Source organism: Coregonus lavaretus (assembly GCF_964263955.1).
Source record: "Coregonus lavaretus genome assembly, chromosome: 15".
In the NCBI taxonomy this organism is placed as follows: Eukaryota; Metazoa; Chordata; class Actinopteri; order Salmoniformes; family Salmonidae; genus Coregonus; species Coregonus lavaretus.
Window position 1 is genome coordinate 10446098 of NC_140002.1, and position 14572 is coordinate 10460669.

A 14572-nucleotide genomic window follows, 5' to 3' on the forward strand; every position below is an offset into this window, starting at 1 on the left:
GCCTGTTTGCATGACCATTGCCTGCCTGTGACCACGATTCCTGCCTTTTGCGAAGGCGAAATAAACACCTGCCGCGCTCTGCGCGTGAATCTACATATTTTTCTCCCTGAGTATTCAATACAGTAATGGGTTCTTTGCTATCTTTCGGGATTGGACACAGTTTAGCATGCTTCCATACATTTGGAAATGTCCCCTTTTCCAGTGACCAATTAAATATGTATTTCAGTGGAGCTGCAATCTGGGGAGAAGCATAGCGAAGTAAAATTTTTTCCATAAGATCATAAGCTGTAGATTTACCATTTTGTAATGACTTCAATAGGTTTAACACCTCCTCTACTGACACCATTTGTAGGCCACCTGGACTATTTACATTGACTCCCCCCCGCCTTGTTCAAGGGCACATCGACAGATTTTTCACCTAGTCGGCTCGGGGATTAGAACCAGCGACCTTTCGGTTACTGGCACAACGCTCTTAACCACTAAGCTACCTGCCGCCCATTATCTATGCATAGTCACTTTACCCAAACCTACATGTACAAACTACCTCAACTAACCTCTACCCCCGTACATTGACTTGGTACCGGAACCCCCTGTATATAGCCTCGTTATTGTTATGTAATTTTATTGTGTTACTTTTTATTTTTTACTTTAGTTTCTTTAGTAAATATTTTCTTAACTCTATTTCTTGAACTGCATTGTTGGTTAAGGGCTTGTAAGTAAGCATTTCACGGTAAGGTCTACACCTGTTGTATTCGGCGCATGTGACAAATAAAATTTGATTTGATGTGAAAAGAGCAGGGTTTTTTGCTCATAATATGATCATCAATCTATTGGACAATAGCTTGTTTGGAAGAATGGGTGTTTACATTATCGCTCAGTAAATAGATTTTCTTTGTAAAAAAAAATCAGCAAAATGATTGGCAATATCAGCTGATTTTGTTATTGTTCTCCCGTCAACCTCCACACTAGATGGGCATGATGAGATAGATTTACCAAGTAAGCCCTTAACTGTATTCCATACCATTTTTGAATCATTTTTACAATCAATAAAAGCATTGTTGTAAAAATAAAGTTATTACGATTTAATTTAACTGCATAATTACATAGTGTTCTATAATTATGTTAATCAATTTCTAGTTTAGATTTGGCTGCTAAGACTTTTGCCATATTTCTTTGAGAAAATGCCTCACCCAGTTCATCATCAGTCCATGGAGATGGACGATCCCCAACTGTACTCTTTCTTACTGGGGCATGATGGTCCATTACCCCAGTGAGCAAATAAGACATTCTGTAGCTTGATTTAAATCATCCTCTAGATAAATCAGCTCCCAGGGTACAGCAGCCAAATCATTTTGAAATTGCTTATGATTAAATGTTTTATCTTGACCTTAATGTTCTCCACTGTGTCCTTTAGGCCCTCTTCAAGCAACCCTTAGCCTACAAGTGTTGAGCCCATAGAATTACAATTTACTCTGTAATTACATATTATTAATGCTGTAATTAATTAGAATTAACTGGTAATTCCACGGTTGAACCAGTGGTTCGGATTACATCTTTTTCAATGTGGCTTTTAGATAGGTCTGGTGAACTGGCAGTATTCACTGCAAGTTTAGACAACTCTGCTGATTTTCTTTTCCATAGACCTCGACTCCAAAGATGCTTTGACAGAAGATGCAGGGGCTGAATCGAAAAGACCAGGCTTCTCAGGTAATAGGGAGACCAAATACTTGAGTCAATATCAGTACATTACTTTGCCCTCCTATACTTTGAGCAATCCTTAGTGGAGTACCTATGGAGTCCTGGTTAGGATTTGTTTTTCCTCTTGCTTGTTCACTTTTTCTAAAAAATGAGAAGTGCTATTTGTATGCTGCAAATCAGCTTCAAGCTATCTATAGAAGAGACAAATGCTATAGGCCACCAAGTGCTAACAGTCAGTATCTAAATAATATGTGTGAAATGCTTGATAGTGTATGTGATGTAAACAGAGAGGTCTACTTTCTTGGGGACCTGAATATTGACTGATTTTCATCAAGCTGTCCGCTCAAGAGGAAGCTTCTCACTGTAACCAGTGCCTGCAATCTGGTTCAGGTTATTAATCAACCTACCAGGGTGTTTACAAACACTACAGGAACAAGATCATCCACATGTGTTGATGACATTTTTACTAATACTGTAGAACTTTGTTCTAATGCTGTATCTGTACCCATTGGATGCAGTGATCATACTATTGTGGCTATATCCAGGAAAGCCAAAGTTCCAAAAGCTGGGCCTAAAATAGTGTAAAAGATTTTGCTGTGACTCTTATGTGGATGATATAAAAAATATTTGTTGGTCTGATGTGATTAATAAGGAGCATCCAGATGCTGCACTTGATGAATTTATGAAATTGCTTCTTCCAATTATTGATAAACATGTACCTGTTAAGAAATTGACTGTTAGAACTGTTAAGGCTCCATGGATTGATGAGGAATTAAAAAACTGTATGGTTGAAAGAGATGGGGCAAAAGGAGTGGCTAATACATTTGGCTGCACATCTGACTGGCTGACTTACTGCAAATTGAGAAATTATGTGACTAAACTCAACAACAACAAAACATATATTGTATTATGAAGCCAAGATCAGTGATATAAATGAAATTATGGGCAGAAAGACAAATTCAACTCCATCTTTTATCAAATCATCACAAAACCATTTGATATTGCCAATTATTTTAATGATTACTTCATTGGCAAAGTGGGCAAACTTAGGCAGGAAATGCCAACAACGAACAGTGAGCCATCGTATTCATGCATAAAAAAAACGAATAATGAAAGAAAAGCATTGCAAGTTTGAATTTTGTAAAATGTTCTCGGTTCTAACAGCAGACCTACAGTGGGGAAAAAAAGTATTTAGTCAGCCACCAATTGTGCAAGTTCTCCCACTTAAAAAGATGAGAGAGGCCTGTAATTTTCATCATAGGTACACGTCAACTATGACAGACAAAATGAGGAAAAAATTTCCAGAAAATCACATTGTATGATTTTTAATGAATTTATTTGCAAATAATGGTGGAAAATAAGTATTTGGTCAATAACAAAAGTTTCTCAATACTTTGTTATATACCCTTTGTTGGCAATGACACAGGTCAAACGTTTTCTGTAAGTCTTCACAAGGTTTTCACACACTGTTGCTGGTATTTTGGCCCATTCCTCCATGCAGATCTCCTCTAGAGCAGTGATGTTTTGGGGCTGTCGCTGGGCAACACGGACTTTCAACTCCCTCCAAAGATTTTCTATGGGGTTGAGATCTGGAGACTGGCTAGGCCACTCCGGGACCTTGAAATGCTTCTTACGAAGCCACTCCTTCGTTGCCCGGGCGGTGTGTTTGGGATCATTGTCATGCTGAAAGACCCAGCCACGTTTAATCTTCAATGCCCTTGCTGATGGAAGGAGGTTTTCACTCAAAATCTCACGATACATGGCCCCATTCATTCTTTCCTTTACACGGATCAGTCGTCCTGGTCCCTTTGCAGAAAAACAGCCCCAAAGCATGATGTTTCCACCCCCATGCTTCACAGTAGGTATGGTGTTCTTTGGATGCAACTCAGCATTCTTTGTCCTCCAAACACGACGAGTTGAGTTTTTACCAAAAAGTTATATTTTGGTTTCATCTGACCATATGAGATTCTCCCAATCCTCTTCTGGATCATCCAAATGCACTCTAGCAAACTTCAGACGGGCCTGGACATGTACTGGCTTAAGCAGGGGGACACGTCTGGATTTGAGTCCCTGGCGGCGTAGTGTGTTACTGATGGTAGGCTTTGTTACTTTGGTCCCAGCTCTCTGCAGGTCATTCACTAGGTCCCCCCGTGTGGTTCTGGGATTTTTGCTCACTGTTCTTGTGATCATTTTGACCCCACGGGGTGAGATCTTGCGTGGAGCCCCAGATCGAGGGAGATTATCAGTGGTCTTGTATGTCTTCCATTTCCTAATAATTGCTCCCACAGTTGATTTCTTCAAACCAAGCTGCTTACCTATTGCAGATTCAGTCTTCCCAGCCTGGTGCAGGTCTACAATTTTGTTTCTGGTGTCCTTTGACAGCTCTTTGGTCTTGGCCATAGTGGAGTTTGGAGTGTGACTGTTTGAGGTTGTGGACAGGTGTCTTTTATACTGATAACAAGTTCAAACAGGTGCCATTAATACAGGTAACGAGTGGAGGACAGAGGAGCCTCTTAAAGAAGAAGTTACAGGTCTGTGAGAGCCAGAAATCTTTCTTGTTTGTAGGTGACCAAATACCTATTTTCCACCATAATTTGCTAATAAATTCATTACAAATCCTACAGTGTGATTTTCGGGATTTTTTTTTCTCCATTTGTCTGTCATAGTTGACGTGTACCTATGATGAAAATTACAGGCCTCTCTCATCTTTTTAAGTGGGAGAACTTGCACAATTGGTGGCTGACTAAATACTTTTTGCCCCACTGTATAAGTTTGCTGCCAGCTCTTAGCAAACTGTTGGAAATAATTGTGTTTTACCAAATACAATGCTATTTCTCTGTAAACAAATTAACAACAGACTTTCAGAATGCTTATAGAGAAGGGCACTCAACATATACTGCACTGACACAAATGACTGATTGGTTGAAAGAAATTGATAAGAAGAAGATTGTGGGAGCTGTACTGTTTTTTTATTTTTTCAGTGCAGCCTTTGATATTATTTACCATAACCTGTTGTTGAAAAAACGTATGTGTTATGGCTTTTCAACCTCTGCCATATCATGGATTCAGAGCTATCTATCTAATAGAACTCAAATGGTTTTCTTTAATGGAAGCTTCTCTAATGTCAAACATGTAAAGTGTGGTTTACCGCAGGGCAGCTCTCTAGGCCCTCTACTCTTTTCTATTTTTACCAATGACCTGCTGCTTGCATTAAACAAAGCATGTGTGTCCATGTATGCTGATGATTCAACCATATACACAACAGCAACCACAGCTAATAAAGTCACTGAAACCCTTAACAAAGAGTTGTTGTCTGTTTTGGAATGGGTGGCTAGTAAACAAACAGGTCCTGAACATCTCTAAAACTAAGAGCATTGTATTGGGTACAAATCATTCCCTAAGTTCTAGACCTCAGCTGAATCTGGTAATGAATGGTGTGGCTGTTGAACAAGTTGAAGAGACTAAATTACTTGGCGTTACCTTAGATTGTAAACGGTCATGGTCAAAACATATAGATTCAATGGTTGTAAAGATGGGGAGAGGTCTGTCCGTAATAAAGAGATGCTCTGCTTTTTTGACACCACATTCCAAAAAGCAAGTTCTGCAACCTCTAGTTTAGTCTTATCTTGATTATTGTCCGGTCGAGTGCTGCAAGGAAAGACCTAGTTAAGCTGCAGCTGACCTGGTTTCAAAAAACAGATAAAGCAACACCTCACGGCACAACGCTGCTCCCCTATTTGACCTAGATAGTTTGTGTGTATGTATTGATATGTAGGCTACGTTTGCCTTTTTTTATTTTTTTATGTAGTTCTGTCTATTAATGTTCTGTATTATGTCATGTTTCATGTTTTGTGTGGACCCCAGGAAGAGTAGCTGCTGCTTTTGTAACAGCTAATGGAGATCCTAATAAAATACAAAAAATACCAAATGTTGCAAATGTGTATATTATGAAATAAATTAAACTAATCCATTCATCTGATATCGTCATATGGTTCTGTTGACAGATAGCTTAGAGGCCAAGCTGTCCAGGATTGACATTGCCAACACCCTGAGAGAGCAGGTCCAGGACCTGTTCAACAGGAAGTATGGGGAGGCACTTGGCATCAAATACCCAGTCCAGGTGCCTTACAAGAGGATCAAGAGCAACCCGGGCTCGGTGATCATCGAGGGCCTGCCCCCTGGCATCCCTTTCAGGAAACCCTGTACCTTTGGCTCGCAAAACCTGGAGAGGATCTTGGCGGTGGCTGACAAGATCTGCTTCACCATCACCAGGTGGGTAGTTTTCCTTCACCTTTTCATGGGGTTGTGAAAATAAGGCATACGGCAGGGCTACTCAACTACCGACCCTCGGGACAAAATACTGCTACTTTTCTTTTCTCCCTGGTAGTTGGTTTACTGATGTTAAGATTCCATCTTTGTTTGTCTCTTGCAGACCTTTCCAAGGACTCATCCCTAAACCAGGTAACACTATATTTATGGGATATTCAATTCATATTTCTGAATTTTCTATTAAAGAGCATGATTTGATAGGAGATATCTTGTTTCAGGCCCAACTTTGTTTTATATTACTAGTGTAGTAATAATATAAAAATTACATTAAATTTGTCTCCCTCTTAGCACCTCGTCGGATCACTTTATTGAAGAAGGCCTACGCCTCAATAAGTGGTGAGCATTGTAATTGTGTTGCCTGTTCATTTTGATGGTGTGTTAAGTTTTGTTACGTTCCCCAGCAAGAAAACCAAATATGTTGCTCAAACAGAAGGGGGAACTAACAACCAACAGCATCTGACCAACAACCAAAACAAAACAGGTGGGGTTTTAAGAGGGGTTCTGAAAGACACTCATGGGGGTGTCCACTAAAAGTTGACTAGCAACAACAACTGGAACTTGAAAGACACCCACCGTGAGCGCTAAAGGATTGTTTGTCTAGAAATCAAAACACGAAGAGCCAACTAAAGGTGTTAACCCTCCGCATCTATCAAGACAACTAGAGCTCTGGGGCAGCCACTCTTAAATAGCACCTGGGCCAGCACAGGTGAAACACCTTCCCACTAACCAGATGGCAACCAGCACAGGTGTAACACATACTGACCAACGATGTGACACCAATTGGTGCGCCCTATGTGCTAACGAGCTATACGTGCTGAAGTCCAAACCCAAAACATAAATGGAAAAACCAAAGCCTGTAACAGCTGTAAGAATACTTGGTTTTGAAACTGTCATGATTGCATCCATTAAATAGGAGCATGCAGATGCCCAGAGCAAGCAAAAATAAAGTATACAGTGCACTTATCACTGCATACATACAGTGGGGGAAAAAAGTATTTAGTCAGCCACCAATTGTGCATGTTCTCCCACTTAAAAAGATGAGAGGCCTGTAATTTTCATCATAGGTACACGTCAACTATGACAGACAAATTGAGGGGAAAAAATCCAGGAAATCACATTGTAGGATTTTTAATGAATTTATTTGCAAATTATGGTGGAAAATAAGTATTTGGTCACCTACAAACTAGCAACATTTCTGGCTCTCACAGACCTGTAACTTCTTCTTTAAGAGGCTCATCTGTCCTCCACCTGTTACCTGTATTAATGGCACCTGTTTGAACTTGTTATCAGTATAAAAGACACCTGTCCACAACCTCAAACAGTCACACTCCAAACTCCACAATGGCCAAGACCAAAGAGCTGTCAAAGGACACCAGAAACAAAATTGTAGACCTGCACCAGGCTGGGAAGACTGAATCTGCAATAGGTAAGCAGCTTGGTTTGAAGAAATCAACTGTGGGAGCAATTATTAGGAAATGGAAGACATACAAGACCACTGATAATCTCCCTCGATCTGGGGCTCCACGCAAGATCTCACCCCGTGGGGTCAAAATGATCACAAGAACGGTGAGCAAAAATCCCAGAACCACACGGGGGGACCTAGTGAATGACCTGCAAAGAGCTGGGACCAAATAACACACTACGCAGTAACACACTACGCCGCCAGGGACTCAAATCCTGCAGTGCCAGACGTGTCCCCCTGCTTAAGCCAGTACATGTCCAGGCCCGTCTGAAGTTTGCTAGAGTGCATTTGGATGATCCAGAAGAGGATTGGGAGAATGTCAGATGAAACCAAAATATAACTTTTTGGTAAAAACTCAACTCGTCGTGTTTGGAGGACAAAGAATGCTGAGTTGCATCCAAAGAACACCATACCTACTGTGAAGCATGGGGGTGGAAACATCATGCTTTGGGGCTGTTTTTCTGCAAAGGGACCAGGACGACTGATCCGTGTAAAGGAAAGAATGAATGGGGCCATGTATCGTGAGATTTTGAGTGAAAACCTCCTTCCATCAGCAAGGGCATTGAAGATGAAACGTGGCTGGGTCTTCCAGCATGACAATGATCCCAAACACACCGCCTGGGCAACGAAGGAGTGGCTTCGTAAGAAGCATTTCAAGGTCCAGGAGTGGCCTAGCCAGTTTCCAGATCTCAACCCCATAGAAAATCTTTTGAGGGAGTTGAAAGTCCGTGTTGCCCAGCGACAGCCCCAAAACATCACTGCTCTAGAGGAGATCTGCATGGAGGAATGGGCCAAAATACCAGCAACAGTGTGTGAAAACCTTGTGAAGACTTACAGAAAACGTTTGACCTGTGTCATTGCCAACAAAGGGTATATAACAAAGTATTGAGAAACTTTTGTTATTGACCAAATACTTATTTTCCACCATAATTTGCAAATAAATTCATTAAAAATCCTACAATGTGATTTTCTGGAGAGAAAAAAATGCTCATTTTGTCTGTCATAGTTGACGTGTACCTATGATGAAAATTACAGGCCTCTCTCATCTTTTTAAGTGGGAGAACTTGTACAATTGGTGGCTGACTAAATACTTTTTTCCCCCACTGTATATTTATTTTATAAATATGTATATACGCATATATTGCATTTGGATTACTGATAGTGTTATTTGGGTTGTTAATTTGATTAGTTCTGACATTCTTGATTTTTTGTTTCTAATTTTTGATTATTTATTATTTGTGTACTTGACATTTACTGCACTGTTAGGCGCTAGTTACATAAGTATTCACACCCCTGAGTCAATAATCACCTTTGGCAGCGATTACAGCTGCGAGTCTTTATGAGTCAGTCGCTAAGCGCTTTCCACACCTAGATTGTGCAACATTTTCTTTTTTTATTCTTCAAGCTCAAATTGGTTGTTGATCATTGCTAGACAACCATTTTCAGGTCTTGCCATAGATTTTCAAGTAGATTTAAGTCAAAACTGTAAGTCGGCCACTCAGGAACATTCACTGTCTTCTTGGTAAGTAACTCCAGTGTAGATTTGGCCTTGTGTTTTAAGGTATTGTCCTGCTGAAAGGTGAATTCATCTCCCAGTGTCTGGTGGAAAGTAGACTGAACCAGGTTTTCCTCTAGGATTTTGCCTGTGCTTAGCTCCATTCCATTTTTTTTTTTATCCTGGAAAAACTCCCTAGTCCTTAACGATTACAAGCATACTCATAACATGATGCAGCCACCACTATGCTTGAAAATATGGAGAGTGGTACTCAGTAATGTGTTGTATTGGATTTGCCCTGAACATAACACTTTGTATTCAGGACAAAAAGTGAATTGCTTTGCCACATTATCTGCAGTATTACTTTAGTGCCTTCTTGCAAACAGGATGCATGTTTTTGAATATTTGTATTCTGTACAGGCTTCCTTCTTTTCACTCTGTAAATTAGGCAGTAGTGGAAAAAGTACCCAATTGTCATACTTGAGTAAAAGTAAAGATACCTTCATAGAAAATGACTCAAGTAAAAGTGAAAGTCACCCAGTAAAATACTACTTGAGTAAAAGTATTTGGTTTTTAATATACTTAAGTATTAAAAGTAAATGTAATTGCTAAAATATACTTAAGTATCAAAAGTAAAAGTATGAATAATTTAAAATTCCTTATATTAAGCAAACCAGATGGCACAATTGTCTTGTTTGTTAAATGTATGGATAGCCAGGGGCACACTCCAACACTCAGACATAATTTACAAATAAAGCATTTGTGTTTAGTGAGTCTGCCACATCAGAGGCAGTAGGGATGACCAGAGATGTTCTCTTGATAAGTGTGTGAATTGGACCATTTTCTGTCCTGCTAAGCATTTAAAATGTACCGAGTACTTTTGGGTGTCAGGGAAAATGTATGGAGTAAAAAGTACATTATTTTCTTTAGGAATGTAGTGAAGTAAAAGTAAAAGTTGTCAAAAAATATAAATAGTAAATTAAAGTACAGATACCCCCAAAAACTACTTAAGTAGTACTTTAAAGTATTTTTACTTAAGTACTTTACACCACTGACATTAAGTTAGTATTGTGGAGTAACTACAATGTTGTTGATCCATCCTCAGTTTTCTCCTATCACAGCCATTAAACTCTGTAACTGTTTTAAAGTCACCATTGGCCTCATGCTGAAATCCCTGAGCTGTTTCCTTCCTCTCCGGCAACTGAGTTAGGAAGGACGCCTGTATCTTCGTAGTGACTGGGTTTATTGATGCACCATCAGAAGTGTAATTAATAACTTCACCATGCTCAAAGGGATATTCAATGTCTGTTTTTTTTTTTTTTTTTTTTTTTTTTTTTTTTTTACCCATCTACCAATAGGTGCCCTACTTTGCGAGGCATTGGAAAACCTCCCTGGTCTTTGTAGTTGAATCTGTGTTTGAAATTCACTGCTTGACCCAGGGACCTTACTGATAATTGTATGTGTGAGGTACAGAGATGAGGTAGTCATTGAAAAATCATGTTAAACACTATTTTTGAACACAGAGTGAGTCCATGCAACTTATTATGTGACTTGTTAAGCAAATGTTTACTCCTGAACTTATTTAGGCTTGCCATAACAAGGGGGTTGAATACTTATTGACTCAAGACATTTCAGCTATCAGTGGTGGAAAAAGTACCCAATTGTCATAGTTGAGTAAAAGTAAAGATACCTTAATAGAAAATGACTCAAGTAAAAGTGAAAATCACACAATAAAATATTACCTGAGTAAAAGTCTAAAAGTATTTGGTTTTAAATATACTTAAGTATCAAAAGTAAGTGTAATTGCTAAAATATACTTACGTATCAAAAGTAAAAGTACAAGTATAAATCATTTCATATTCCTTATATTAAGCAAATCAGACTGCATGATTTTCTTGTTATTTTAATTTACGGATAGCCAGGGGCACACTCCAACACTCAGACATCAAGCATCTGTGTTTACTGAGTCCGCCAGATCAGAGGCTGTAGGGATGACCAGGGATGTTCTCTTGATAAGTGCGTGAATTGGACCATTTTCTTGTCCTGCTAAGCATTCTAAATGTAATGAGTACTTTTGGGTGTAAGGGAAAATGTATGGAGTAAAAAGTACATTATCTTCTTTAGGAATGTAGTGGAGTAACAGGAGAAGTTGTCAAAAATATAAATAGTAAAATAAAGTACAGATACACAAAAAAACGACTTAAGTAGTACTTTAAGGTATTTTTACTTGAGTACTTTACACCACTGTCAGCTATACATTTTTAAGTAATTGGTTTAAAAAAATGAAAACATCATTCCACTTTGACATCATGGGGTATTGTGTGTAGGCCAATGCCCAAAAATCTCAATTTAATCAATTTTAAACTAGGCTGTAACACAACAAAATGTGGAAAAAGTCAAGGGGTGTAAATACTTTCTGAAGGCACTGTAAAATCTGCTAAACTGTCCCCACAAATTCTGTTTGACTCCTCTCCTTCTGAACCGACAGATGACGAGGAGGTCAACCGCATGGGGGAGAAAGTGATCCTCCGCGAGCAAGTGAAAGAACTCTTCAACCAGAAATATGGTCAGTGTATATCCTCCATTTGTACAGTTTGCTTTGTCTATATAAGCCTTAGTAAAAAAAAATAGACCTAAAGTATTAACAGCTAGTGATTTATTCCTAAAGGGGTAAATCCCAATTTACACATTTACATTTTAGTCATTTAGCAGACGCTCTTATCCAGAGCGACTTACAGTTAGTGAGTGCGTACATTTTCATACTGGCCCCCCGTGGGAAACGAACCCACAACCCTGGCATTGCAAGCGCCATGCTCTACCAACTGAGCTACAGGGCACACATAAGTTAAATATTCACTTAGTCTCCCATTGACATCAATGCATAACTTAGTGAAAATTCTAACTTATTGGGAGTTAAGATCCGGCCCAAACTGACTGAATAGCTTCATGTTCAGGTGACGCTCTGGGCCTGGACCGCTCTGTCATAGTCCCATACAAGCTGATCCGTGCCAGTCCCGACTCTGTTGAAGTTAGTGGCCTTCCGGATGATATTCCCTTCCGAAATCCCAACACTTACGACATAATCCGCCTGGAAAAGATCCTTCAAGCCCGAGATGATATCACCATCAACATCAAGAGCCAGCTACAGTGAGTGTCTTTGTCATTGTAATAATTGTGTCAATCTGGAGTTTGTAGAAATATCCCAGATTGTGGATTAAAAGCCTAAAATGTGAAAGAAGGACATGGAAGAACTGTACGAGTTCAAATTCTAGTAGGGAGACTCACTCTTGGGCAAAAGCCAGGCTCCCTTCTCTGTCCATCTACAGAACTGAAATTCCTATTTTAATTAATTTTCTTTACTACAGGCCTTTTGCGGAAATATGCACCCAAACATGTAACACAGGTAAGGATTGTTCTACAGTAGACAATTTCTTTTTTTTTTAAAGTAATGCGGTCCATAAGGACACGTGCTTTAGAAGTACGTTCAAAACGGCTGTGTTGTTTTTGTGGGTTAAGAAGGGAAAGAGGTTTCTACCAATCGACGCAAGCGCAAAAGAGTCCTGGAGAGCAGCCGAGTGTCCTTACCCTCCGAGTCAGGGGTATCAACCAATCAGATTCCAGTGATGGTACGTGGTACTAATAACAAAGCTATTATATAACAGTTTGTTGTACAGTATTTTGTGGTTATTGTTGCCTGGCGGGTAGGAGCGTTGGGCCAGTAACCGAAAGGTTGCTGGATCGAATCCCCGACCTGACAAGGTAAAAATCTGTCGTTCTGCCCCTGAGCAAGGCAGTTAACCCACGGTTCCCCAGGCTCTGAAGACGTGGATGTCGATTAAGGCAGCCCTCCGCACCTCTCTGATTCATTAAATGCGGAAGACACATTTCAGTTGAATGCATTAAGTTGAACAACTGACTAGGTATCCCCCTATCCCTTTCATTATCAAAAATACATAATACTTGCTTCTGCAACATTATAACTGATCTCCCCTCCCTCATGCTCTCTCTAATTTATCCTCCTTTTGCTTTGTCTCTGTCTCCTTTTAGCAATGGCCCATGTACATGGTGGACTACAGTGGAGTGAATGGGCAAGTCCCTGGAAAGGTGAAATACTAGAAGAGAAGAAAACAGATACTCTGCTACAGGAAGAGGATATAATGAGAGGACTTTATCAAACCAATACTTATAATCGCATCGCCAAGTTTCAGCTTTGCCCGAGTGCTGTTGCTTAAAAACTTTACTGACTGATTGAAAATATAGGTTTGGATATGTGTTTTTAAATGGTGGCTTGGGTGGAAATGTGAGGAGGAACAATAGAATCTGTGCATAATTTGTTGCAAGATAAGTGCTTTCTTTGATTTTGTTTCCTTCAATGATTTATATACACTAGATGACTGACAGGGGGCGCTGTTTTGAAGCCATTGCGCCTCCATTTTACTACTCCCCCACCATTGTAAAAAAGATTTTGGAAGCGATATAAATGCATTTATGAATGTCTACATTCGTTTTTCCCATGTTTATTCTATTACAGACACCTTAATGCATACTTTTAAATTATATTATGTGAGCTAAACAAAATATAGAAAGACATTTTCCTTAAAGTATAATTTTTTGAGAGAACAATTGTTACTGTCCCCACTACAACAACAAAATAAATACTTAAATACATGTAATTTTGTCCTTTAAACATTTTAATTGAAATACTGAATACCTATTAAGGACTGCTTCTTCTGAGGTGTGTACCAATATGGCCGATCGGTGGCTTCAAAGCCTCTCATTGGCCAATACATTGCATCGGAAATCTAGTGTTTATATACAGTTGCTCTCCCCCACAGTCCTGATTGTGCTTTCTTGATACACCTTTTTCAAAATGCTCTACAAAAGAAAAGTCATTCTAACCAACTGGGGTTATGTTATGGCACTAAGTTTATGGAACTTACAATCATTGAAGTATTCACCATTTTAGGCTATTTTTGTCTGATCCAACATAGACTTTTGTTATGGGGTGTAACTACAGCACAAATGTCTTGGATAAATCTGGCTTTACAACATTCAGATATTTGTTTGTATGATTTATTTATTTATTTATTTTGAAGATTAAAAAACAAACATCATGTGCAGGGATGTAAATTAAAATGTTCAGTAATCTAAGTACTGAATCAAATGTCTCTACAATACAATACTAACTACTACTGTATGTAACTCAAAGTATATCAACTGAAATATGTTCGCCTTCAGGTGTGCATACCGGTATTCTCCGTGATAGGAATAACCCAAGGTGATAGCACTATATCTAAGACAAATTTTCATATTTTGTAAAACTCGTCACAGCTTTTCTTTAGCTGAGTACTTGTACGTGGAGTTGAGATTTTCTCAGCTAGGCTTTTATGTTTGTAGCACATCTGTGCTAAGTAAAATGTATCTTTAAGTCAACATGAATGTAATGTGTGTTAAAGAAAGAATGGTCTGTGTGATCCTGTAACAGCTGTCTCTGGATTCACCAGTATTTATATGCTGTACCTTAATGCCATTTAGGCCTTTGAAATAAAATGTGTTGCCTTGCACTTTTTATTGGACTGCAGTGACTT

The 14572-nt window shown here is 39.1% G+C and overlaps 1 protein-coding gene across 4 annotated transcripts in view; it reads left to right on the forward strand.

Annotated features, from left to right (window-relative positions):
- The window catches only part of gtf2ird1 (GTF2I repeat domain containing 1), a 39343-nt gene extending 24790 nt beyond the window's left edge, over positions 1 to 14553 (forward strand). For 2 of the 4 annotated variants that reach the window (XM_084178991.1, XM_084178992.1), the window contains exons 19-28: positions 970 to 996; positions 1642 to 1707; positions 5703 to 5970; positions 6131 to 6159; positions 6316 to 6363; positions 11473 to 11550; positions 11939 to 12131; positions 12350 to 12387; positions 12501 to 12610; positions 13032 to 14553. In XM_084178991.1, coding sequence (XP_084035117.1) covers positions 970 to 996; positions 1642 to 1707; positions 5703 to 5970; positions 6131 to 6159; positions 6316 to 6363; positions 11473 to 11550; positions 11939 to 12131; positions 12350 to 12387; positions 12501 to 12610; positions 13032 to 13100 — 926 coding nt within the window. In that variant the 3' untranslated portion in view covers positions 13101 to 14553. The remainder of the gene's footprint in view (positions 1 to 969; positions 997 to 1641; positions 1708 to 5702; positions 5971 to 6130; positions 6160 to 6315; positions 6364 to 11472; positions 11551 to 11938; positions 12132 to 12349; positions 12388 to 12500; positions 12611 to 13031) is intronic. The other 2 variants (XM_084178993.1, XM_084178994.1) reach the window with 2 other exon arrangements.
- The last annotated feature ends 19 nt before the right edge of the window (positions 14554 to 14572 follow it).